This window comes from Heterocephalus glaber, unplaced genomic scaffold (assembly GCF_053883595.1).
Source record: "Heterocephalus glaber isolate CG9 unplaced genomic scaffold, H.glaber_assembly_v1.0 deba00000331, whole genome shotgun sequence".
Lineage (NCBI taxonomy): Eukaryota > Metazoa > Chordata > Mammalia > Rodentia > Bathyergidae > Heterocephalus > Heterocephalus glaber.
In genome coordinates, this window is record NW_028258142.1 from 22,695,071 (window position 1) to 22,720,004 (window position 24,934).

The 24,934-nt window shown below is 43.9% G+C and overlaps 1 protein-coding gene across 2 annotated transcripts; it reads right to left on the reverse strand.

The window, feature by feature from the left end:
- Positions 1-11,896: 11,896 nt before the first annotated feature.
- On the reverse strand, positions 11,897-22,374 carry Grp (gastrin releasing peptide). Of its 2 annotated transcripts, none has more exons than XM_004858422.4 (3): positions 22,072-22,374; positions 16,662-16,885; positions 11,897-12,257 (listed from the first exon to the last, which is right to left on the reverse strand). In XM_004858422.4, the coding sequence occupies exons 1-3, from the start codon at positions 22,208-22,210 to the stop codon at positions 12,204-12,206; spliced, it is 417 nt and encodes a 138-aa protein (XP_004858479.1). In that variant the 5' UTR covers positions 22,211-22,374; the 3' UTR covers positions 11,897-12,203. The 2 variants fall into 2 exon arrangements, with proteins under 2 accessions (XP_004858479.1, XP_021094945.1); XM_021239286.2 differs by having other exon boundaries at positions 22,057-22,274.
- Between the last annotated feature and the right edge of the window lie 2,560 nt (positions 22,375-24,934).

Below are 24,934 nucleotides of genomic sequence, written 5' to 3' on the forward strand. Positions count from 1 at the left end.
GATTTGCTGAGTCTTCAATATGATACCAAAAGAATGAACAACAAAAGAAAAATGAATTGGACTTTATCAAAATGTCATTCTTGTGTGCTTCAAGGACACCATCAGTAAGTTGAAAAGACAACCCAAAGAGTGGAAGAAACTATTTGCAAACCATATATCTGATAAGGGACTAATATTTACAATACGTAAATGATGCAACTTAATAGTGAAAAAACAAATAATGCAACTGTATAACAGACACAGAATCTGAATAGACATTTCTCAAAAAGATACACAAATGGCCAATAAGTGCCTGAAAAAATACTCATCATAATTAGTCACGAAGAAAATTGGAAACAAAAATCCCAATAAGATACTATCGTACTTTACATTTACATTAGCATGGTCAGATTAAAAATGTCAGGCAGTAAGTAAGGAGTGTTGCTAATGTGGAAAATCTGGAACCCACACACAGTATTGATGGCAATGTAAAGTGGGTCCACTGCTTTGAGAAAGCCGGTGGCAGTTCTTCAAATGAGTAAACCTAGAGCTACCATATGACCCAGTGATTCTATTCCCAGGTCAGATAGATATACCCAAGAGGAACGAAAAATGTGTCTTTACACAGAAATGTGCAGTATTCATGTACACATTTCTGCGTGGGCACACAGTTTTCATTTATCCAAAAGGTCCTCCTCTATCGGGGGTGGTCGCCCTCTTCGACCAATCTAGCGCGCAGCTTGGGGAGGGACGCACATGGCCCGGTGAGGGAGGAAGGGGCCACCGCCTAGCCAGCCAGATCAGCCGAATCAACCCTGGCGATCAATGAGGGGACCCATGTCGCAGCCAGATCGCCCTCACATCCACCCTACTTTTCTTAAGAGCAGACTTGCCCACAGTAAATAGTTTATAGTTGACCAAAACTTGGCTCAAGGCTCAAGTTTTGAGTTTTAGCCTGTGACGCTTTGTCCTCAAGCTCTGATGGCTGTTAAGAGGACTCAAATTGGAGCCTAATCTTCTCTGCACCTTGTTTTGCTTTGATTTGGTGAGAACATACTCCTTTCAGACTGCTGACAGATGATTGCATTCCTTGTCAGGAGAACGCAGGAGCCCCTGTTCCGCTACTGACTCCATGTGGGCTTTAGGCAAGGTGATCTCAGGCTGGTTGAATGCTTGGGACTAAACCAGAGGACAGGCTCATCTTCCCAGGCTCAAAACTGCCGAGAACAAACTTTTTCAGTAACTTGGCCGAGGGTGCCATCTGGTGGTCAGCATCAGAACTTCATCCGCCGCTCGTGCAGTTGGCGTTTCTGACAGATGCCTAGTTCCTTGCTTGGATTGCCAGCAACAGGAACGGGCTTTCCTCAGCCAGTTAATGACTTTCCCTCCTGAGTCCCTCAGTTCCAAATTTTTGAACCCGTCCTTCCCTTTGGATGGAAATTCCTCCTTTCCAACTCAGCTTTTCACCCAGGCAACGTCAACCCAACCATGAGGATCCTATCCCATCAAGAGCACCCTAGGAGAAATCAGGGCCAAGAAAACCTATACTTTCATGTTTTCCTGCTGTTCCCAAGTCCAGGTAGGAAGAAATTGGTTCTAAGTTAATTTATGCAAAGTGATTGATTTAATCTCTTAAACTTCTCAAGAAAAATATTTCTTTTAAAAAAATAATAAAATGAGCCCAGAAGTCGAGAATTCAAATCTAATCAATTGAAAAGATTCTACTAAAGGTAGACTTTCTGATGCCTGGACAGTGAAAAGTACATCCATAATGTCCTTTCTTGTCTATAATCACCAGCTTTGCAGTCACATATGTGTTAATTGGTACATGGTCACAAGAGTTGCTCTTATATTTGATACATGTCAGCCTCTTCCTGGCACCTTCAAATCACAATAAGTAGGTAATGAATTCGGTTCTATCATGAGACATTACTTACATAGGATTTCCACTCAAGTTAGTCTCCCATACTTGGTGTTTAATACCAAGGTGTCAGTGACATAAGTATTCTACTATATTAGATGTCTAGAAAGTCTACTTTTTTGTTGGGGGGAGACCGGGGATTGAACTCGGGACCTTGTGCTTGAGAGCCAGGCACCAGAACCACTGAGCTAAATCCCGAGCCCTAGAAAGTCTACATTTTAAGTAAATTTCTAAGGGTAAAGTGACCAACCCAAAGGAATAACAGTAGAATTGGAGGCATATAAGCAATCCAGTGAGGAGAATCTTTGCAGTTCAGAGGCAGGGGCCTTGGAGAAGACATCAGCTCCGGAGGGCACTCACTCCCCTTAGGGCCAGGGTTGGCACCTGTGTAAAGCAGGCTGCAGGGAGGGCATTTGTCCCTGCTGCCGTGTGAGGAGGCATCACCAAGCTGCCTTCTATGTGGAACAGACTCACCAGACACTAAGTTTGCCAGTGCTTTCATCTTAGACATCCCAGGCTCTAGACTTTGAACAACAACTTCCTATTGCTTACAAGTCACCCACTCCAAGGTAGTTTGCTGTAGAAGCCTGAACTAAGACACTGGTTTTCTACAGAAAACAAAAACAAAACCCAATTAAGTTGATAAACATCTAGTAAACCCAGCCAATAAATTAAATAAATGAAAGGTCCTGACAAGTCACCAAGTCAGGAGTGAAATGAGAGATAGCACTATAGATTCTGCAGATATTAAAGAAATGAGAGAATATTACAAACAACATTATGCTCATAAGTTTGACAGTGTGTAAGAAATGGAGCAATTCCTTGAAATTTATCAGCTGTCAAAACTTGATTGAGCCATCACGGCTGCCTCCTGCTTCCTAAACATTCCCACCCTTCTTTCCTTCAGTTCCTCCCTTCCCTTTCTTTTTTTTCTCTTTCTCTTTCCCTCCTTCTTTCCTTCCTTTTTGTTCTGTTTCTTTCTTCCTTCTTTCTCCCTTTCTGTTCCTTCCTTCTTTCTTACTTTCCTTCCTTCCCTCCCTTTCCTTCTCTCTTTCTCTTTCCTCTCCCTCCTCTGCTGGACACTGAAGCCAGAGCAAGCGCTGTGATTTTGTCCCCACGCGCTGAGCATTTTCCTTCAGCTGCTTTACAAGGGAGCCAGTGCTCATGCTTCCTTCTGTAGTGAGGACCCTTACTTGTACCTGTGCCTGCTCGACAACCCTTATAGGACTGTACGGAGTCAGAGAAACAACTGCAGTGTGACAGTGAGAAGAAATGGCGAGGCTGGTGGCCCAGGCTCAGCATGTCCAGCATCTCTCAGGAGACCTTATCTCACTGGAATTTAAATTCTTTAAAAAAAAACAAACTTGATTGAGTTGGAATAGCTGTATAATCATTAAGGAAATGGAATTCAAAATTTAAATCCCCCCAAAGAAATCCCCAGACCCAGATGGTTTCACAGAATTTTATCAAATATTTAAAGAATAAACATTATTTTACATAATTTCTATCAGAAAATAAGAGAATACTTCTAGCTTATTTTATGAGGTCAGCATTACCCTGATTGCCACACCAGATGAAAACAAAAGGAGAGAGGTAAGGAGGGAGGGAGAGAAGGAAGGAAGGAAGGAAGCAAGGGAGGGAGGGAAAGAGGAGAAAGGAAGAAAGAGGGAAAGAAGAAGGAAGGAAAGAAATAAAAAAGAGGAATATTATATCTCGGCTTGAACTTGGCAATAAAGGATTCATTTTGCCATACACTTGTAATCCCAGCTACTCAGGAGGCTGAGGCAGGAGGATCAAAAGTTTCAGGCCTACTTGGGCAACTTAGCAAGACTCTATCTCAAAATAAAATAAAAAAGAGGCTGAGGATGTAGCTTATGTGACAGAGTACTCACCTAGCATGCATGTGGCCCTGGGTTGCATTCCCCAGTACTGCAAAAAATAAATAAATAATATTTTTTTTTTTTTGGTACCAGGGATCAAACTCGGGTCCTTGTGCTTGCGAGGCAGGCGGCAGAACCACTGAGCTAAATCCCCGGGCCCATAAAAATATTTTTTAAAGTGTTTGTTTTGAGTATCAGCAGAAACCATAAAGCCAGCTGAAAAGTCCTGATTGAGGTCTACAGGAAATTAACTCCCTGAGTTACTTCATCAGCTGGGCAATTGTCTGGGATTTCTTCTTCTCTCTGGAAAGCGTGTGTTTATCCAGTAGTTGCTGGAGCGCTAGTCATCTTATTGTCACCAGACCTGCTGGTGAGCCTGTCTCAAATGTCCTTTTCGTTTAAAGTCTGACTTGGCTTCTTGTTAGGCGGCAGCAGGTTGTGATAGCATCTTTTACTTTCGGCCAACCCCAAATTAAGGTCAGCCTAAAGTTGGGCATGACAGTGCACACCTGTAATCCCAGCACTCCGGAGGCTGAGGCAGGAGGATTGTGAATTTAGCACAGCCTGGGCAACTTAAGAGCAAAGTGATAGGGAGAAAACAGAACAAAAAGCCAGACGAAGACCTAGCCCTCAGCAAGCAGACAGGAGTTAGGAGATAAGGAGGAAAGTTCCCAGCCCCTGCCACCCTGTGCAGACCAGAACTGGACCAAGACCTTATCGATATTTTAAATTTGACAAAGAGATCAGCAGGGATTTAGCCACACAGATGCCAGAAGGGCAGTGAGATTCTAATAGGGCCCACTTTGGGGTTTGTTTGGAGAACCAGTGAATGCTCCCAGCAAAGAAATCTTCAGAACCAGATGGTCGCATCCCAAACACTCGCTGGGTTCTTTCCAGGCTCCATCTACTCACTGGGACCTGCTCACCAACCATGGTTCAGGGTGGGTCGTGCTGCCTGGCAATCCCCCCGCCCCCCATAGGCTTCTTTCTTTATCCAGAAACCAGCCTGGGAAGGAGTGAATTTTCAAAACCAACCAGAGCAACAAATATTACAGTCCCTTCCTCTAACACCCCACACCCACAAGTAGAGAATCGCAGCAAGAATAGAAATCAAAGCAAGATTGCTGAACAAACCCTGGGGCGCAGGCAGGGGACATAGATAGACAAGCAATGCCAGCAGAGACAAGTGCTCGGGTATCCTGGGGTCTGAAGCAAAGTGGAGCCGTTTTCCTCATTCACAGGGACAGCACCGTACAGACAGTCTTCTGGGAAATGAGACCCATCACCAAGTCTTCTGACTGGAAAAAAGCTAGGTTTTTATATGTAAACTCCCTTTGATTTTGAAACATCTATGACCACTTCTAATCTCCAAGATCCTGCCCAGGCAAGCAGCACGTTTCTATGAAGATCCCAAGCAGCAGGCTGCCAGTTCCTGGCTACTGAGTGAAATCATTTTTCAGGTTATTCACATTTCTCTTCTCCTTCCCTCCCCAGGAGTTAAGCAAGGAGAAAGGCGCCCTTCTCCAATCTGGCCTGCTTCTTGTTTTTTGGTTTTGTTTTGTTTTTTTTAATTCAAGTTCAATCCTCAAGCCTGTCCATTTCGGCTGTGCTGTGTGTAGCAGAGGTATCCTGGGAAGCTGCCAGGCAGAGGGGAGGACAATTTGATGCTCTCTATTTCCTTTTCATTTCTGTTTATTTCAGCAGTGGAGGCAGAGCAGCAATTTCGTTGTTACAGTAACGGCCACTTGTCTTCCAAGGCAAAGAAAGGGGTGAGGGATGCAAGGCGGCCACACAAAGGAGAGCAGAAGCCATAGCGTGTAATCACAATGCCGGTGCCTCAAGTAGGCTGCTTCTTGCTCTGAGAGTCTAAGGTCTTAAAACTCACCCCAAAAATGTGGAATAAAACTTAGAATATTTGTACTAAGTAGCAGCAAGTAACTTCTGAAATTGCTACATCAAGAGAACCAGAGTTGTTGTTGGTCCCAAGAAATGAAGTTCATACTTGCAGCAGATGTCCTTGGGCATCTGCCCCAGATTGCCAACCTGCTTCCTTCCTGAGAGAGTCTGGATTTGGCTTGGGCACTTGGTCCTCCTCCCACGTGACACATTGGTCATCGGAGGATTCCGGTCATAGTGATCTGGCCCCCTCATCAGTGCTGTGTTTGGGCAAATGTGGAAGTAAGCCAGATTCTGAGGGACTTAGATACCTCTGGAAAAAGTATTTAGCTCTAGTAAGAAGACAAAGCCTAAATACAAGTGGCCCCTCATCTTCTTCCTCTGAATGTTGTTGTGCCTGGAGGTGACATCTGAAATTCCAACAGCCAGTTTGTGACCATGAGAGAAGTTGGTTTAAAGACAAGTCTGAAATGCTGCTGGCAGAGTGGAAAGACAAAAAAACCCTCCTCCCTGAAGTTATATTTAAGTCCCTGAGTTAAATTGAACTAAATTGAACAAAATGACCCTGAGCCCCCACCCACCTATACACATACACACACACCTTTTTTCTTTAGAATTCTTTAATATGAGGTGAATATTTCTATCTTTGATGCCAATCTGAGTTGAGGGTTTTCTATTATTAACACCCACTGGAATCCTCATTCAATGTTCATTCCTGAAGGTATACCAAAGTAGTCTTTTTTCCATCTAGAGAGCATGCAGAATCACTCATTCATCATTTGATGACAGGGAAAAGAAAAGCAGCGACATGGGTCCCTTCTGCCAGAGTCCAGATGGTGCAGCCTGTATACCAAGACCCTGTTCTGGAGGGGAAGTGGATGAGGAGGCCGTATATACCTCACCCGTATACACTTGTAAACCATATGCCCGTATGTGCAGATGGATGTGATAGAGCTCAGAGTGGGTCTTTTCCACATAAATAGAAACTTGGAAAGTATCACATCTTGGGTTTCATTTTAGAAATTAAGATGCATCCAAGCTACAAAATATGGTGCTATTACTGTCTCTTGTTTTCAGAGATGGAGGGGAGGGGAGGCCACATGGGAAGGAGGCTGTCTGAGCACCTTGTGTGTCTGGCACTCAGAATTTGGAATGAGACTGTGGTTGGGGCAGGTTCTGAGCAAACATGGACACTGTTATCCGGGAGTCCACTGTCATATCCAGCTTAACACCCACTAGTTCCAGCCTGTTTCTTCCCCAGGACTCCATGTCGTAATAGCAGGCCACACTGCTAGCTAGCTACCCAACACCTTTCTCTCCTGTCACTTAGTAAAAGAAGCATGTTTTGTTTGGTGGGTTTTTTTGAGGGGGTGATGGGCTAGAGATGTCCCCAACTGAAATATGACTTTTCTCAGCTTCTTTCATGCAACACAGTTCTGACAGAACACAGAGGCTGAGGATTTCTGGGAAATCTTTGCTCTCATGATACGGACCCCACCCTTTTCTGTTTCCTTTCTTTTTCCTGAATGAAACTGGGGTAGGTTGACTGGAGCTGTGGCAGCCACCTTGTGACTGGTGATGAAGGGAAATTGAAGAAAATCATAAAACTCTCAGTTCTGAATTTGTGGATCACTGCATTGCCAGCCTCTAGACTTTTTATGATATGGGAGATAATTCACCTTTATCTTCTTTAAGTCATAGATATTTGGCTTGGCTTGGTTTTGTCACATGTATTAGAATACAATCTCTAATCAATGTAGATACAATTGACAGCCAAATTCCCATGTGCTTCCGAAGGAGAGGGTTCTGAGTTGTCAATTATCATTTTAAGACACAAAGAGAAATTCCTTACTTGGAAATAATAGGTAAAAGTCATTAACATCAGAGAAGATATTTTTACATTTAAAATAGACATTTAAAAAATAAATAGGGGCCATTGATTTAGCTCAGTGGTTCCACCACCTGCCTCAAAAGCTCAAGGTCCCGAGTTCAATCCCCGGTGCCAAAATAAATAAATAAATAAATAAGACGTTAAAAACTCTTGGAGCTAAATAGGGATTGCAAGTGAATTTTCTTTTTGGTACCAGGGATTGAACTGGGATCCTTGTGCTTTCGAGTCAGGTGGTGGAACCACTGAGCTAAATCCCTGGCTCCTCAAAAGAGAATTTAAAAAAAAATATGAGTAGTCGCACATTGACGAGATACTCTTAAGTGAAATTAATAGGACACACATGTTTAAATACCAAATAGTTTCTCTGGTGTGAGAAAATGAAAGTGTAAATAAGCACTAAAATGTATAATAGGTAATGTGAAATAGGAAGAAAAGGGGCAAAGGGGAAGGAAGTGGGAGGGGTAGGGAAAAGGATAGAAGGGAATGGGATTAATATGAGAAAATGGAAAAATAGGAACAAAATCTTTGTAAACAGGGAGGAATGGAGGGGTTGAAGGGAGGGCTGGGCAAGGGTGAAAAATAAGAACCAAGAGAGATTATGGAAAGGTGCAAATTTCCAATGATGAATGTCATATATATTAGGTATATATTGTATACCTAAAATGTACCAATGATTAGAATGAATAATCAATAATGCAAAATAGGAAGAAAAGGTCCAAAGGGGTAGGGGTAGTGGGAGGGGCAGGGGAAAGGAAAGAAGGGAAAGGAAAAATGCTAAGAAATGGAAAAAATGGAAATAAAGTCTTTGTAAATAGGGAAGGGTGGAGGGGGTGAAGGGAGGGCTAGGAATGGGGAAAAAATAAGAACAAAGATGCATTATGTAAAGGTACAATTCCCAATCAGAAATGTAATTGTGTTGTATACCTACAATGTACCAATAAAAGAATTTAACAAAATAAATAAATAAATACCAACATGGTGCTCTCTAAAAAAAATATGAGTAGTCATATGTTGTCATGTGTAAAATATGCTTTTAACGTACAGACATCTATTCCAAGGTAAACTAAAGAATAAGACAGCCCTGGAGAGAAAGGTAGAGTGTGATTACAGTGTAGACGGCAGGACCCTGAAAGTGCTTATTCTTCTCCTGGAGACTCCACCGGGCTCCTTTAGGCTGTGACACATCCCTAGACTTGGATCAGGCAGCCATTCAAGTTACTCAGGGTAACGATCTGCCTCTTGCCCGCCAGGCCATGTGTTATATAACATATATGGACCGCAGGGAATGGCTGGAAAAGGCAGGGAAACTGGAGAGAGGCTCTGTGTTTTATCTGAGTTTCATCTAAGGTGGTAAATTAGATGCTATGGAGCCTTTTCAGTCCGTGTGATCAGCACCGTCACTGGGAATGGCAAGAGTTCACTGTTGTGAATCTCCCTCAGTTATTTCCCAGCGTCCCATTAGAGCAGGCCATGGCTGAGGAAGTGAACAATGCAGTTCCCACATTTCTACTTAGATTATCCCCCATACATTTGAGCTGGGTTTAAGTGCCCTGTGATGATCAAATACCTCCAGTAGGAACTGAAAGGTGGGCATTTTTGAAGCTAGAAATTGTACTGCACTATTTGAAATGCTTCCTTAGTGTGTTTCCAAATCTCTGATCATAAGCAAAGATTGCCAAATTACCCACAGCAATCCACCCTGCAGCAGTTAAAAAAAAAAGACTTTTTGAAAGACCAAATTTGAAGGCTATTATTGCTTTCTTCCCTTTGAGATTCTTCCTCTTGATTATCCTGCTTTGCTGCAAGGATTTCTAAACATTGTCACCTCTTAGAAACATCTTTTTGCTTTGTGCTCACACCCGGCCTGTGTGCCATGGACCACAGTCACCAGACTCCTACTTTCCCAGAATCCCAGGTTGAATACTAGCTGTTCTCTTTAGTAACAGTGGGCAGAAATCAAAATGGAAAATATTTTTTTGGAGAAAAAGAGGAGGGGACATCTTTTATTTGTGGTTGACCATATCTTCTGCATACCCTCTCTGTTTTTGATAGGGTCCCACACGTTTAGCCCCATGTTCCCATAGTAGAATTCCGAAAACTACATTTCCAGCTGCCCTTGCAGCTAGATAGGGGCATGTGATCTAGGTCCCACCAATCAAGCATACTCATTCCAGGTTGATTTACAATCAGATCCAGGAAGTTAAATATTGCATGGTTTCTCTTATATGAGAAACTCAAAATATAAATAATTTAAAGAACAAAATAAAGGAGAGATGGTAGAAAATGAGGATAGACTTTTGGGAGATGAGAAGGCAACCTGGAGAAGACAGAAGAGAAAACGGGGAGTAAAAATGATCAAGATGCAATATGTATACGTGGCAATTCCCGAAACAAGTGAAATTATTATGTAGTGCAGACACAGGATAATAAAAAAATTTTAAAAACTTGTTTGAGAGTGAGTTCTGGTGGGAGAGACTTTCAGGATATCATACCCGGGGTGAGGCAGGTGGTGGCAGAGGTAGGAGCAGGGGACTTTTAGAGTAGTCATCACAGCAACCCAATGATGAGCAAGCTGTGAGTATTGAACCTACACGTTCAGGTTCAGGTTCAGGTTCAAAGCCTTGAGTCCCTTTCTCCGGTCTTCCTGATTCATATCCTCTCATAAATTCCTCCTTTTCTACTTAAACTACCAAAGATAGATGCTGTTATCTACAGCTAAAAATTATGGGACCTAGTAGGCACATACAGTTATGTATGTAATACAACACCACTTACAAACAAGCTCAAGAAAGCTCTCCTGGTAAGGAAGAGCACATCCTCAAATAATAGGATTCTAATGCTGACCTGGGCTTAGCAAGGAGGAATCCCTGCAAGGTCAGGAGAGTGAGATGATCTTATCTTTCAGCCTGAACTCTGGGGGAAAATGCTTTCTACCAAAACACAGGCTCAAGTATGTCTATTTTCATGGAACAACCAAACGAGTGTGTAGATGGGGTGATTCTAGCAGCATTGCCTTGTGTCCAAGAAGTTTGCGCCCCCTGCCTGCAATGCCGTCATTCGAGAAAGCTCGCCCTGGGTGTGGAAGATAGTTTTTTTCTTTATGAGTGTCAAATCAGAGGACGAATCCTTTGGAGAGGCTCACCCTCCATCATCAGCTGCATGGGGCTGTAGTTTACACAATCCATGATGATGTTCCTGCGGAAGAGTCCAAGAGGGGCCCTGAGGGGAGGCCGGAAGGGCACTGAAAACACATTTTGCATATTTCCCCAAGTCTCACTTTGTATAAGTTTTGAATCAGTATGGTTTTAAAAGAAATTAAAAAGAACACATCATCGCTTCTGTGGTTCTTTGGCAATCAAAACGAGAGCAAGATAAATCTCTCTCAGGTTGCAAATGTGGCTTTCCTAAATGAAGAAAATCTAAACATACGGCAAAAAGCTTCAAAAATTTGTTAATGTGCAAATGTCATGAAAAAAAATGGAGCTGGTGAGTGATAACAAATTGCCAGGCCATATTCTTTGAAAATGGAGGGAATTCTTTGAATTCATCTTATCTTTTTCCTACTGAGCTGGTTAAATCTGGAGTGGGAGACAATTTCTCCTCCCAGACTAGCAATGAAATTTTGAAACAGTGCTGCTTGCTAAATATGCTAAAAAGAATGTTGTGTTTTGTTTTGTTTGTTTTGTTTTGTTTGTAGTACTAGGGATCAAGCCCAGGACCTTCTCACTGAGCTGCATCCTTGACCATTTAAAAAAAAAATTTATTTTGAGACAAGGTCTTGCTAAATCACTAAGTTCCACAGGCTGGGCTCAAACTTACAATCTTCCTGCCTCAGCCTCCCAGAATGCTAGAATTACAGGCATGCACCTTCATGCCCAGCTGGAAAGAGATTTAAAATGGCACAATGCAAAAAATCTGGAGATGTTTGGATCTCAGTTCCATGTACTATGTGCCAAGTTACCTGATATTTCTAATCCTGTTTCTTCATCTATAACGTGACAATGATGGTACTCGGTTTACAGGACTGTTAAAAAGGATATGTCAATAACATCGGCAACATATCTGGTCATGGTAAGGGCTGAAGACAAGGGAATTACTCAGTGATTAAAAACGGCCAGCCTCTGTCTCCAACCTAGCCTATCTAATAGAGATATAAAAGACCATGAGCTTCTGGAAGGGCCATTAGTCACTATGGGGCCTCAGTAAGTGGCCTTCAGAGGGCAGTGCTGTCAATTCAGCCTGACTTAATCCGGGACCACACAAGGACTGTTAATCTTTGCTACACTGTCCTCTCATTTGGACTTGAAATAAAAGAACAACCTGTGCTTGGAGAAGATGTTTAAGCTTTTATTGTGAATGGTAACAGACTGGGGCCCTGAATCTAATTAACGAGTAGCCTAGATATACAAAGCATTTATTGGAAGACTCCGTTTTGGACAATTGTTCACAGCAAACAAGTTCAAACCAGAAGATACTGCTTGAAAATCATGAATTTAGTCAAGGTTGAAAGATACAAGCAGAGCGAAGTGTTTTGCACAAAAGATCTGTTGGTGATCCAGTAGAACTGATGCTTGCAGAATGCAGTCTCTTAAGGGCTTTGTTCTGCTCCTTTGAGGCCATCATCACCAATGTCGGTTCAACTGGGGGTTCCTTCTTTCCCCTTGAGAACCTGGAGCAACTTGTCTACCAACTTAAAAAAAACATTAGAAAGAATTCAGCAAACACCTTCGTGATTGGGAAGTGTAACCCATTCCCAACAGACCATCAGCATCAGTGGGAAGTTGATTAGGCAAATCTTGAGTCAACCTCAACCTGACTGATTTGGGTATTGTGGGGAGGAGCTCAGTGGGCAATCTGCTTTTACAAACCTCCCAGAGAGTCTGAGCACCCAGTATTTGAAAAATGATGATAGTAATGTCCACTTTTTTAAGCGTCTGCATTTTAGGGGTCTTTTTGTTGTTCTACTTAACTTGCCCCTTGATTTGATTACTCAGGTACGTTTTACCCAGTGTTGGAAGTCAAAAGTATTATCCCCAGAAATGTATTCCTAGAGTAGTAGCTGAGAAGGGGAGGTGGAGTTTCATTCCCTCTTGCCTTACTTTGGCAATGATTCCTTACAGCAATCAGACCCAGTTTCCAAACTTACACACTGCAAACATAGACTGTAAATGGTAGTAGTGTGGGGCATCTTGAGAAGAGGTGTTAATTTGGGTTTCTGCCAAAATTCTAAATTTATTGTACTTGCTTGTTGTGTTTTTGCTCGATTTAATTAAGACTGAAGAAAGAGTAGCTACAATAAAAAAACACACACACACCCTTCTGTGTTCCCCTATAGCAATATTTCCCCCAGTGAAATGAGAAACCAGAGCTTATTACCTTTTACCCACACTAGAGTTTATTACTCTTCCCAGGATTCTCTGGCAGTTCAGATTCCCCAACTTCCAGACTGGTTATTTGTTTCTAATAAAGGAACTACTGCTATTCTTAGGCAAATGGTTACCTGCTATGTGACTCAACTGTTTTGAGTAGGTGTTAATGAGCCCAGGGCTGGGGCTCAATTCCCACACTTAGCAATTAGCTTCGCTTTCCTCACCCAACCCAGACTGCACCATTAAGGCCTGCTACCATCCATCCTGCCAAAGGAGTCTCTGGTCAAAAAAATGCTAGGGTGTGGGGAAAATTCATAAAGGTGTTTCCCCCACCCAGCCCAAAATATTGAATTGAGAGGTCTGGCTTAAGAGAATAGAAGCAAAGTAGAAACGAAAAAATCTTTCAAGTGTAACTCTTGAAGATCAAGATCCCAGAGGCGGGGATGGTTGGGGATAGGGAAGAGCTATGTTTGACGTGGGAGCTGGCTTCACTCTTCCTGCATAGAAACCACTGGGTTAACTGGAGGGTCATTAGTTCTTCTGTAGTACATGTTGCTTTTTCTGTATGTTGAACTACTTCTGGATCATTTCACATATTAAGAAGCAAAACCTTCCTATGTCTCATATGACCGCTGTGCTTTGACATTGAGAGGCATCCTTCAAAGTGAGGGCAAGCTAACACATTTACTTCCTTTCCAGAACAGCCTCTGGACTCCATTCCCAACCCCACCTCCTTTCTTCAGGTCCACTAAATAAAAGGAAAAACCTAAGGCTTCAAGGAACAAACAATGGCCCCAAATTATAAGATGATCCCAAAGGTAATTGAAACCTTCATTTTATCACAGAGCCATCTACACCCACACTGAAGATTGTGCATTAGGCCCTGAAGCTGACCTGAGCACCTTCTGTTATAGAAACCATGAGACAAAAATTCGATTAGCTTCAGGATGGAATTAAAGGATCTATGAGAAGAGCACAAGTAAAAGGAAGATTAAGGTTAACATTGAAACTTATTGGTCATTCTTGATCATAAAGTCCTGGAGCCTGTGTGTCGTGACCAAGTAGTACAGATTCAGTGCATATTCCCACACATCTTTCTGAGTTAAGCATTACTGTCATCAAAACTTGGGGAATGTTCAGAGTTTCTAACTACAGCTCTGGGAGAGTTGGCAACAGGATTTTGTGTTTTATTACTATAACGGGAGAGGACAGCATGTGTGTATAGTTTTTAATTTTTAAGACAAGTCCTTCAGCCTTTCAAAGCTCTTGCTTCTAATTCTGGCAATACTCAGCGAAGCTATTAAACTTTTCCCCAACTCTGGGAGATTTATGGATTTCTAATAGAACTATCTCTAGGCACTCCTCCTTTCTGAATAAGAATTATGTTTCCAGTTCTCATAACCACATACTTTCATTGAGACAGAATCTCCTAAGCAAGAGGAGTGATAAATTACTATCTTGGTCTCTGCAAAGAATAAACTGTCAAATTTGTTTTTCATGTTACCAGGAAACATGTCCAAAAGAATGATACCAACATGTGTACTAATTGTTCTTGAGGTAGAATAAAATAGGATAGGCTTTCTAAACTTGAAGAAAAAAAAAAGAGAAGAAAAATAACACATAAAGAGGTAGAGGAGAAAGCAAGGCCTGATTTTTTCAAAAACCACCTCACATTGCGAGAAATACTGTCCCTTTTTGAGTAGTCATTCTCCATGGCTGCCCATTCAATCCATCCTATAATTCTGCCACTCAGAGACTTTTTGTTACGTTCTTTCACCATTGCCTTTGAAGCTTTGAACATTTTTCGTAGTATGGGAAGTTTTTGATACTTAAGGAAGGACTTGAATTTTTCAAAAGATGCCCAAGACCAACAGAACCAAGTTTAGGGAATAAAGCAACTCAAATTGGATGCTACTGCTTGGTTCCAAACATGGAACACTGTAGATTAATAACACAATTGTGCATGCTGGGAGGCAGTATTTTAGGAATGAGCCAGAAGAGCAAGCCTATTCCAATGTGTGTAGAAGTTATTCGGGGGGGTTTTATGCTGGCAATTTTTGTTATTTTTCCAACAAATGAGAAAGGCCCTGTAGCTGGACAGCCACCTAGAGGAACTCCAGCAAAGCACTTTACCAAGAAAAGCCATGAACAGGTAGGGGCTGAGAAGTCAATCACAAGTTGACAGAGCCTTCAAAGCTTGTGATCCATCAACAAAGAAAGGGAGCTGATCACCTAACACTTGTACACAGGTGTGACAAGAGACCCATTTTGGGCTTTGTATAAAGTTGGTACTTATTTCTGTAGTGGTTGCTTTAATCCAGATTTTCTTTCTGAATAAAAGCTGCTAAAGGCTTTCTCTCTAGATGTCTCATGCAACAATTCAGCTTTTAGTTTGCATTTGGCATAGAGAATCCTCAGGAGACATTGGGCAGCAAAGCAGCCTTCCTCCAGAGAAGCTGGCAGAGACTTGGCAGAGACTTGGCAAAACCAGTTCCAAGGCTCTGCAAAGTGACCTTGATCAAAGAGCTAACCACCATGAAAGACTGAACCAGCAGGGTCTCCAAGCTGTGTGAATGACAAGCAGTATTATTTATTGCCAGAAACAAGAAAAGGAAGGCCTGCTAGAGCTAGATACAGGTATTCTGCATATTGAAGATCAATGAGGACAATTCCCTGGAGATCCTGCAGGCACAGACTGTCTGAGGCAGACTGAACACAGGCTTTTGCCCTGATTTCACCAATGAAAAGCTCTGTAACTGGTCTCAGTTTCCTTATCTCTAAACTGGGCTGTAGCTCAGAGGCAGAGCATGTGTTTAGCATGTGGGAGGAGCCCTGGGTTCAATCCCCAGAATGAAAGAGAATAAAATCTTGCAAGTGATGCCATAGTGAGCATAAACCAAAAAAAAAATGAGATAAACTGCTTACTTGGATTATACTAAACATTCAATAAAATTAGCCATTATTATTATTGCAAGTATTATTTTTACCATTTAGTGTATATTCCACAGAAACTTCTTTAAAGTTAGTGATAATTACTTCATTTTCAGTTGCCTTGTTTTCTTCCTATAAAATGTATTCTTGCCTTTGTTTTACTTACTTTGTAGGTAAACATTGCTAGAGTTTAGTGTTAGTATTTTTCTCTATCCTCTATAAAATTATATTCAGGGCAAATCAGTTGACCCCAGATGTATTCACCAAACTTTGAAATATTAGAATGAAACCTGAGTCAGGTTATCCTGGAACAAACAAATAGGAAGAAATACTTCTTTGGATATAAACAAGAATACTGTCTTCTAAAAATATCTGTGAATAGGCTCTTCCTTCCACTGGTGCTTATCAAAACTAAATATATCTGTAGACCAACAGGGATTTGCTCAAATACAGTTCATAGTTTCACTATCAAAATATTCTGGTAAGGCTCACAATGCATAACTTCAAATAAACACAATTGCTAATAAAACTCCTACGTGGAGCTTGGAAACAACAACTTTTTATGTATTAAGAGGGGCAGTCATCTAGCATATCAAGAAGAAAACACAGTGTGGAAGTTGTCTATTAGTTAGCTTCCCATGCTTTGGTGCTGGCCTATGTGGTGCTATGAAGACATATAAAATAAGCAATTTTATATTCCCCTAATCAAACTTCCTCACTTTCCAACTGTCCCCAAGTACCTCCCATTCCACTTCCCAAGTATGTTTGATGTCACTTTTGCCTGTTTAACCTACATCTTTGAAGTCGCTGCTATCCTCTGTGTCCCAAGTGGGCTGGTAGTTGCTTAAGGGCTTGAGTTGAGGTGGCCAATGACTTCTGTTCCCCTTTGCTTCTATGAGGCCCAGCAAATTCCTTGTAGCTTCTTTCCACTGAATGTCTTCCTTTAGTTGCTCCTTCAAGCTGTCTCCTTCAAGCACCTGTGGGGACTCACCTGTGCTCTTTTTTCCCATTAAGTGCCCTGTAAAAACAAAAACAAATCAGAATGCCAGATTTAACCAAGGAGAGTGAATGAAAAAGAAACACCTATTACACAGTATTTGTGCTGCTTCCTTTAAATGCAAAATAAATAGCAGTTTATGATTAAGAGTTAGTTCATACACAGCAGGAATTTTGCCCTCTGTTCATAATGTGCAATGAGCTGGGCAGAATTCAGATCTGTACCCCAGGAATCCTGGGTTTGGTTCCAGCTCCTCTACTAACTAGCTAGGCAGCCTCAGCCAGGTCATCTCGCATCCCCAGTCTTTAATTTTCTCAACTGTAAAATGAATAGGGTGGGCAAGATTAAATCTGAGGAAGCTTCCAGATCTAAAATTCTATAACCAATTCTGTAGTTACTGACTTCTGTTCCCAAATGAAAGATGGAACTTAAACATCTTTCTCAGCCAATTGTGAATTGCTGCTGAAAATAAGAGTCTTGGTGTGTTTCTTTGTGTGATTAAAAAAAAGAAGTGTTGTTTTCCCCTTGTCTGTAATACAAATGTACCAAAGGAATTTTTCATTTAAACTTTCTCTCAGAATTTTAGCTTAGATTGAACCTAGGAAATGTCACCAAGAATTTATGGTTTGTTAAAAGTGTAATGAAAAACAAGTTGAAAACAAGTTCTGACTAACACTAGCCAGCCACATAATGCAGAAATTTATCTTGGATGTGTGATTAATAGCCAGTGGAAGCTTCTTGGTGGCTCCAAGGAGGTGTCCTTACCATGTAAATAAATAAAAGCTGCTGGCACGGAGACCACAGCACTGCAAACATACATGCAACATAGGGTCACAAGAGGGTATAGAATCCAAATTCTGCCTTCTTAACACTTCAGTTCATTGCTTAAACATACTTACATTATTTGACTTTCTTCAGTTGGTTTTCCCCATGTTTCTGAAGTTTCTAATATCAAACAAACCTTTGATGCTTTTGGTTTTCACCACACAAGGGAAAGGTCTTTGTGGTTCCACCACAGAGTGCCGTTAGAAGTATTTAAGGCAAACATCACAGAAATAATATTTAAAAGATCTTCAGCCACTTAAAATTGAAGGGGGCCCTTTCCCAGCAGCTCTGTCTGCCAAAAAAGAAGTCTTTATCATCTTTTTGTTGCTGTCATGTCCTGCAATTGACAGTTAACAGAATGTTTAAATGTGGATTGTTTCACTGGATCCACATCATAGTAATTTTCACCAAAATAGGTTTGGTGAAAATGAGTCTTGCCAGAGGTGACACAGATATAAGCAAAGGACTGAAATCAGCTTAGAGCCCAAATTCTAGTATATTGTAGTATCTCATAGTGTATTTTAACTTCCCAAGAATGCAAGGAAGCAACATATCATGGCTCAGTCTGGAAACAAGGATAAGGTCTACCAAAGGCTGATGTTATAATGGAATAGGGATTGTATATCGTTATATCTTGTCTCATTCTGTGACTATGAAAATTAGTTCTGTGAGCACTGGGGAACATGCAGGTGAGGCCCTGAGTGTGAGCACTTGCCAAGTCCCTATGACATGAGCCGTCCCACCATTGCAAGGTGCTGTGGAGGACACTATCCCTGCTGAAGGACTGGAATTCTGAATGGCTGGCTCTTATCTGCTTGGTCAACTTGTCTATCCACTAAACAACTTTGCACTCAGCCCCACAGCTTCCCAGGAGGCACTGATGCATCAGCTTCATTTATGTGGAGGAAATTGAGCCTTGATGATTGGAAGGCAGGATTGGAACTGTGATGCCCCCAGTAATGACCTCAGTCACTCTTGTCGTCCCTAATTTGCTTATCATTGAGTTAGGATGCTGGAAATGAAAGAGGAGTTATTGCCAAAGAAGCAGAGAGGTGATGGAGATATTTTGCAGATGAGAACTCATTTTTGTCATCCTTGAATAAATTTGTGAACTTTTCTCTAAAGGAAATATGTTTTCTACAAAGGGTAATGTTATTGCCATTCTGTGATTTATTTAATGAAAATCCTTATGACATTGGACATAATTTCACGACTTGCCTGATGGGTATGTGTTGTGTTGAAACCCCTACCCCTAGTTACAAACTGGTTATTAAGGAAAGCATGCCATCTATAACACTCCAGGGAAACACACACTGCCCAGTTCCTATTTCACTTTTAAGCTGACTACTATTATCCAAAGCACTGTCTCCATGGCAACATGGATGCTATATCCACTTCCGCTCTTCTCCTATCATCATCTGTTGCATGTTCATATCAAAAAAATGGAGATCTCAGTGTAGACAAAAGACAGGCTCAGAAAAACAAAATCTTGATCTGGTGAGGGGAGTGGAGCTTCTGTCTGTTTTAATCATTTAAAGATACCACTGAAGGGGAGACTTGAAACATAAATGGATTTCCTTAAAGCCAAAACCTGAAAATTATCCCAACATAAGCAGGGATACATCAAGATATAGGTAAAAGGGTTGAGTACTTCTAAGCACTGGTTTTTCTGGAGTCACACTCCCCCCCCCCCAACCTCTCTCAGTGCTGAGGATTGAACTTGAGGCCCAGGACAGCTTGGCAAATGCTGTACCACTGAGCTACACCCTCAGCCCTGGAGTTACACTTGAAACTCAATTTTGTTTTCCAAGGCACCACTTCCATGTCAAGCCATTCTGTGGCTGAATACTAGTGCTTCCCAATTCAGCCTTCTGGGACATGCTTCATACCACAGTTAGAGTCATAGGTAGAAGCGCTTCGTGGGAGCAGAGAGAATAGTCACCAGTGTTAGTGTTTACATATATTTTCGTTGTGCAAGCAAAACACTTCCATGAACATCAGGCCACGTAAGAATGTGTTATGTTTTCAAGCTCTTAACTCATTTTCCTTCGCTGCACAGTGCTTCTCTCAGCTGGAAGAACCAATTCACTTAACAAGCCTGAAAATGCCAGCTTCCTTGTGGACAGGAATATGTGTGTTAGTTTTACACTAGTAAAACTCCTTGACTGGAGAGGGTAAGTATTGTTTTGGCATAATTGAAAGCTAAATTTGAAATCTATCAACATTATTCATCCTCACCGATGCTCATATTTCAACAGTGAGTATGTATACCCTGAGCAAACTTCTCACGCACAATGTAGTTTTAGGCTGAAATGTGATTTCCTACTTCACTTCCTCTTTCCCTTTCTCTTCTTCAATTCTACAGCCAGCAAAGGGAGGAAAAGGAAAAAGTGTGCATGCAAGAATAAATTTTAAAATGTTATTTGGGGTTGCCACTGGATGATATGCTTTTGGGTTAGATATGCCAAGTACCACAATAAAGGTTAAATAAATGAAGATGCCCTAAACATCTGGGCTCCAGATGTGCTGCAGATGTGCTTCAGAACAACAGCAAATTGGGATTGGCTTGGCTTACAACAGAAATAATCTGATGCTGTCTTCCCAGTTAACTCTGGTGTCCTCCTTTTGACCTGAAATGGCTTCCTAATAGTGAACTATATTAGTATAAAAATAGATGAGAAAAAAAGGTTGGAAGTCTCAACCACCCTTCCTGCTCACTGGCTGGTGGCTGGACTAGATGGTACAGTCCCTCGATTTAGGGTCCCAGAAGCCCTTTTTAAGAATCGTTGATTTTAAGTTTGGGTTCTTTGACACCTTCTGAGAATCCACATTCTGAAAATCCAGGGGTTCTCAGCTTCCCCCATGCACCTCTTCACTCCAGGCTCCGGGTTCTTGGCTGCCCTCAGAGACCACAACTCCACGGGCCCCTGGGAATCCCAAGACTTGCCAGCTGATACTTCTAACAGCTATTGAAATTGCTCTATTGTTACCCAGCGCTCTCACTTCTCTGACAAAGTACACAGAGAAGCCCTGGAAGCAGTTCCACTTCCAACCCTCCTCCAAAATCTTCCTCACAGTGGCGCAGAGGGCCTGTGAATCAGTTGACACTTGAATTAATAAGTACCTTTCCAACACACTTTCCCTGCTTCTAAGTAGATGATTAAGAAAATAGTCACACGCGCGCGCGAGCACACACACACAGACACACACACACACACACACACACACACACACACACACACACACAATCTCTTCAGGGATGGGCTAGCTTCCCGGGAAATGTTGGAGCTGTTACATTTGCCTGGTTGGAAGGAGGACCAGGGACTTTGGACCCTTTGCATTTTCCGAGGCTATCCTCGGCGAGGTCCAGAGGCCCAGACTGCGGGTGACGTTGTCGGGAGAGGGCGATACTGCCGGGCGCCAGTGGCATCTCAGTTGCAGGGCCGCTCTAGGAGCCGCGCTCCCCAGACCCGCAGAGGGCCGCCACTTCCACCCACCGCCCGGGCGTGCGCTGAAGTCTTCACCCCCGGGTTCCCGAGGTCCGACTAGGGAACCTCCAAGCCCGTGCCTGGAGAGCAAGACTTGTTGGCAGAGGAAAGGGGAAAAAAGCGAGGGAAGAGTGTGAAGTCTTGAGTCTAAAGACACGGAGAGAAAGCTGGGGTTCAGGGAACAGAGACGCTAGGATGAGCAGGAGAGCAAGCGCGATTCCTGAAGCAAGCTGGCTGGAAAGAGGCAGGAGTGTGGAGAAGGATGGACAAGGGAAGGAATTTCCCGGCAAGGGGAAGAGAGCCGAGAAAACCCAGGAGAGCCCCAGTTGCAGGCGGGATTCAGGCACAGGCACCTGACCGGATTTGAAACCCAGGATGGGAGCGCTGCGCCCTGGTCCCCTCACACCTGTGGCTCTGCCCGGCGCAGTCGCGCAGCAGATTCCAGCCGTCGGCAATTGGAGTTGAAGGGGCCGGGCTGCACCAGGGCTCCGAGACACACTCCGGGGACCTCCCTCCCCAAAGTCGCGCAAGGCAAGACTCAGGCCAGACAGGGTAGACACTGGGTGTACCAAAGCAGGTACTGGGTAGGTGCGGGTAGGTACTGGGATGGTGATCTGCCCTCAAGCTTGCGTTTGTTTGAAGACCCGCGGGCTGGCTGGGATGCCCTGGGGAAAACAGGATGCGCACAGAAGCGAAGCGAGCGGGAAGCGATCAAGCGACCAGAGCCACGGGCTTCTCCGGAGTGGGAAGGGTGCGGTGGAGCTCTGGGAGACTGCCGTAGGGGTTTCAGCAGCAGGTTCAGAGCAAACTCAAACCCCAGAGCCACAGGTCCCCTGCGGCTGGCTGAGCCCTCGGAGCACAGGAGCCCACGACTCTCACCTCCCGGACACTCACCCACCGCCCAGTGGTTGCCGCGCGGGTACATCTTGGCCAGCACTGTCCCTCCGCCCACCGGCAGCGAGGCGGCCGGCCCCCGGGGCGCCTGGCAGAGGACGAGCGCCAGCAGGACGAGCGGGAGCTCGGGGCCGCGCATGATCTCGGCGGGAAGCCCTCGGAGCGCCGCGGCGAGGCTGGGCGAGGCTGGGCGAGGCTGGGCGAGGCTGGGTAGCGAGTGAGTTCTCCCAGCGGCGCAGCGACGGGAGGACCCGACCTCGGAGCAGCTCCGCCACCGCCGTCAGCGCCACTGCCGTAGCCTGCACTCGGGCCCCGAATTTATATGAAAGCCCTGGCGCTGGGAGGGGCTGGGGGCTCTTCCGACGCGGACCCGAGCGTTCTGACGTCTCCGTAAAGAGCCCGGGCGCCGGACGCCCGGCCCGGCCCGGGAAATCATCCATCTTCCTGCGAGTGCTGCTAAGCTGGACGGACAGCGGTCCCTCTCCCCTCCGCTCGTGATCCCGTCAGTTCCCCACAGCGGATTAATTCCTCCCATCCTCGACGCCTTGGTTCCAGCCCAATTTTGTGAACTTCTTCCTCTCCAGCTTCACCCGGGTGCCTTCCATGTTGGAACCCACAAAAGCGACGTGTGTGGGGGGTGGGGTGATCTCAGGGTGTAAAAGGGGTGCGCGCCAAGGATGGACGCTTTGGGGCTGGGTTTTGCCAGAGGGGCTTGGAATCGTGATTACTGCGTACTTTTGATGTTCCCGACCTCTCCCCTCCAAGGACCACCTCCCCGGGACTTGTCTCCCCCTTGCAAATTTCCACCCCGAACCCCACGCAGCTGCCCTATCCCACCACGGCTTTCCGAAACCCCCACCCACTCACCCCGGGCCCACTGGCAAGAAGGGTGCAATCAGAGCTAATGCTGCTCGGATTAAACACACGGTCCCTTCAACGAGCTGCAGCTTCTACTGTATAGAAGCGGAAGCCGCTTCTCTGCCCATTTCCCTGGGCTGCGTCTCCTGGAAAGCTCACACTGTCCAACTGCTGAATGCACAGCTCTCCAGAGCTACTCAATTTCCTCTGCCCCTCTGTTCTCAGAGCTGAAGACTGGTCACCAGCCCAATTCCCGAGATTCTAAATGCCATGGGTGCTCAGACCAGGCACAGCAATGCAATAATAAATAGAAGGTGGTGAGATGCTGTTGCCCACGTTTTGGCTGCCAGAACTGATTTTGTGGTTGTGCTTGTAGTAGGGGAGGTCTATTCCTCACCAGGGGCTGGCAGATTGCCTCCCTGGTGAGTCCTCGGTGTTGGTGTTCCCTGTCAACATGGTGTTGATTGGGAGATGTACGCTTCAGCCTAAGCATCCAGTGATTCAGTACATCTGTGCCTGTCTTAGGTGGTCACACACAACACATTGCGTGACAGAATTCTTGGGCTGTAAAAGTATTTTTGTGGATGTTCCTGGCTCTAAGGGGAAAATTCTGATTTTTAAGATCATTTTTAGTAGCCAAGGAAATACAATAATACTATCCTGAAGGAGTGATCTAAGTGAAAATCAAAACGAAGAGTCTCCAGTGGGCCTGGCTGGATCTCTCCTGGGTTCCCAGACTCTGCATTCTGCCCCCAGGCCCCATCTATGAGCAGATGTCCTGCTGACAGGTAACTGATTGACCATAGGCTTCCACCTCCCACTCCTGAGCCTGCTTCCATGCAGGAACTTGGTCTTTCTCCATGCCTGCAGAGCACCTAGATCACAGTGGTGTTCTAAAAGTATTCAATGAGGGAACGACGTAATCTAAGAAATGCTCGGGTTTCTACAACTGCATTAAGGCCTTTTCTCTCTTGTAGAAATACATCCTTTCCCTTTAGTTTAGTCAAGATTATTTCAGAATCTTGTAAATGATGTTTTTCCTCCCACGGAACTGAGGGGAAACCACTGTAAAAAACACTCAGGAGTAAGAATAGTTCTAAGAAAGCACAACTTTTCTGCTGATGCAGGCAGCCCACTCTGTGTGTGTGTGTGTGTGTGTGTGTGTGTGTGTGTGTTATTTGCAAGCCAGGAAGTACTGGGCCCTCTATTTACCCCAGCTTTTGCTTTTAATACCCCAGCCCACAAGCTTCTGCCCCCAGACTGTGACTGGTCCATGTTAACTGCTTTGGCACCTAGGAGAGCAGCAATTACAATCTTGTTCAGCATTGCATCCAGTGCCTGGCCCTGGCCTAGGCACAGGGATAGGATTCAAAATTTGTGAATGGGTGAATACACTGTCCTATAAGTATAGGAGATGAGTCTAGTCCTGTAGCCAGAAAAGTCAGTGACTTGTTACCGTTATATGTTTGATTTGGCTGGTATGAATGAGCCTCAATAGATCCTGGCTGAATGTCTTCTCATGTGGATTTTAAAATCATCACCACTGCCTGCCGGATAGGATGATTAATCCCTCTGACTTAGGGGAAAGCTAAACTGCTATGAGGAAGAGATCTCGTAATGCAACAACCCATCCAAAAGAAAAGTTTGTTTCATTTTTGTGTCCAGGGCAGGTGTTCCAGATTGGTAGGCAACCCATCCTATGCCGATATTCAGGAACCTGGATCCATGACATCTTCTTCTTCTACTGTTTCCTAACACAATGCTACACAAAGGGCTGGCTGGCCTGTAGGAAGTTTAGGAGCTTGCATCAAAATGTAAACCCATACACGACTTCCTTCATTGAGAATATCTTGCTATGGAAAAAACTCAGCTGAACTAACCAATGTTGCTCTCACTTTTTGTGTGTGTTCTGGAACAAGCTTTTAATCTCTTTGTACCTGGGTAACAGTGTCTGAGCTGTTGGACCACATGTGATTAGCATGTTCTAGACCACTGCCCCTTCTGC

Excerpts from the sequence above, each read along its gene's own strand:
- Grp (XM_021239286.2), bottom strand. The coding sequence starts at position 22,210 with ATGCGCGGCCCCGAGCTCCCGCTCGTCCTGCTGGCGCTCGTCCTCTGC. Across the intron at positions 16,886-22,056 it reads GGTGGGTGAGTGTCCGGGAG|GGCACTTAATGGGAAAAAAG; the intron begins GTGAGAGTCGTG and ends TTGTTTTTACAG. Across the intron at positions 12,258-16,661 it reads ATAGCAGCGACTTCAAAGAT|TTGGTAGACAAGTTGCTCCA; the intron begins GTAGGTTAAACA and ends GTTTTTTTTAAG.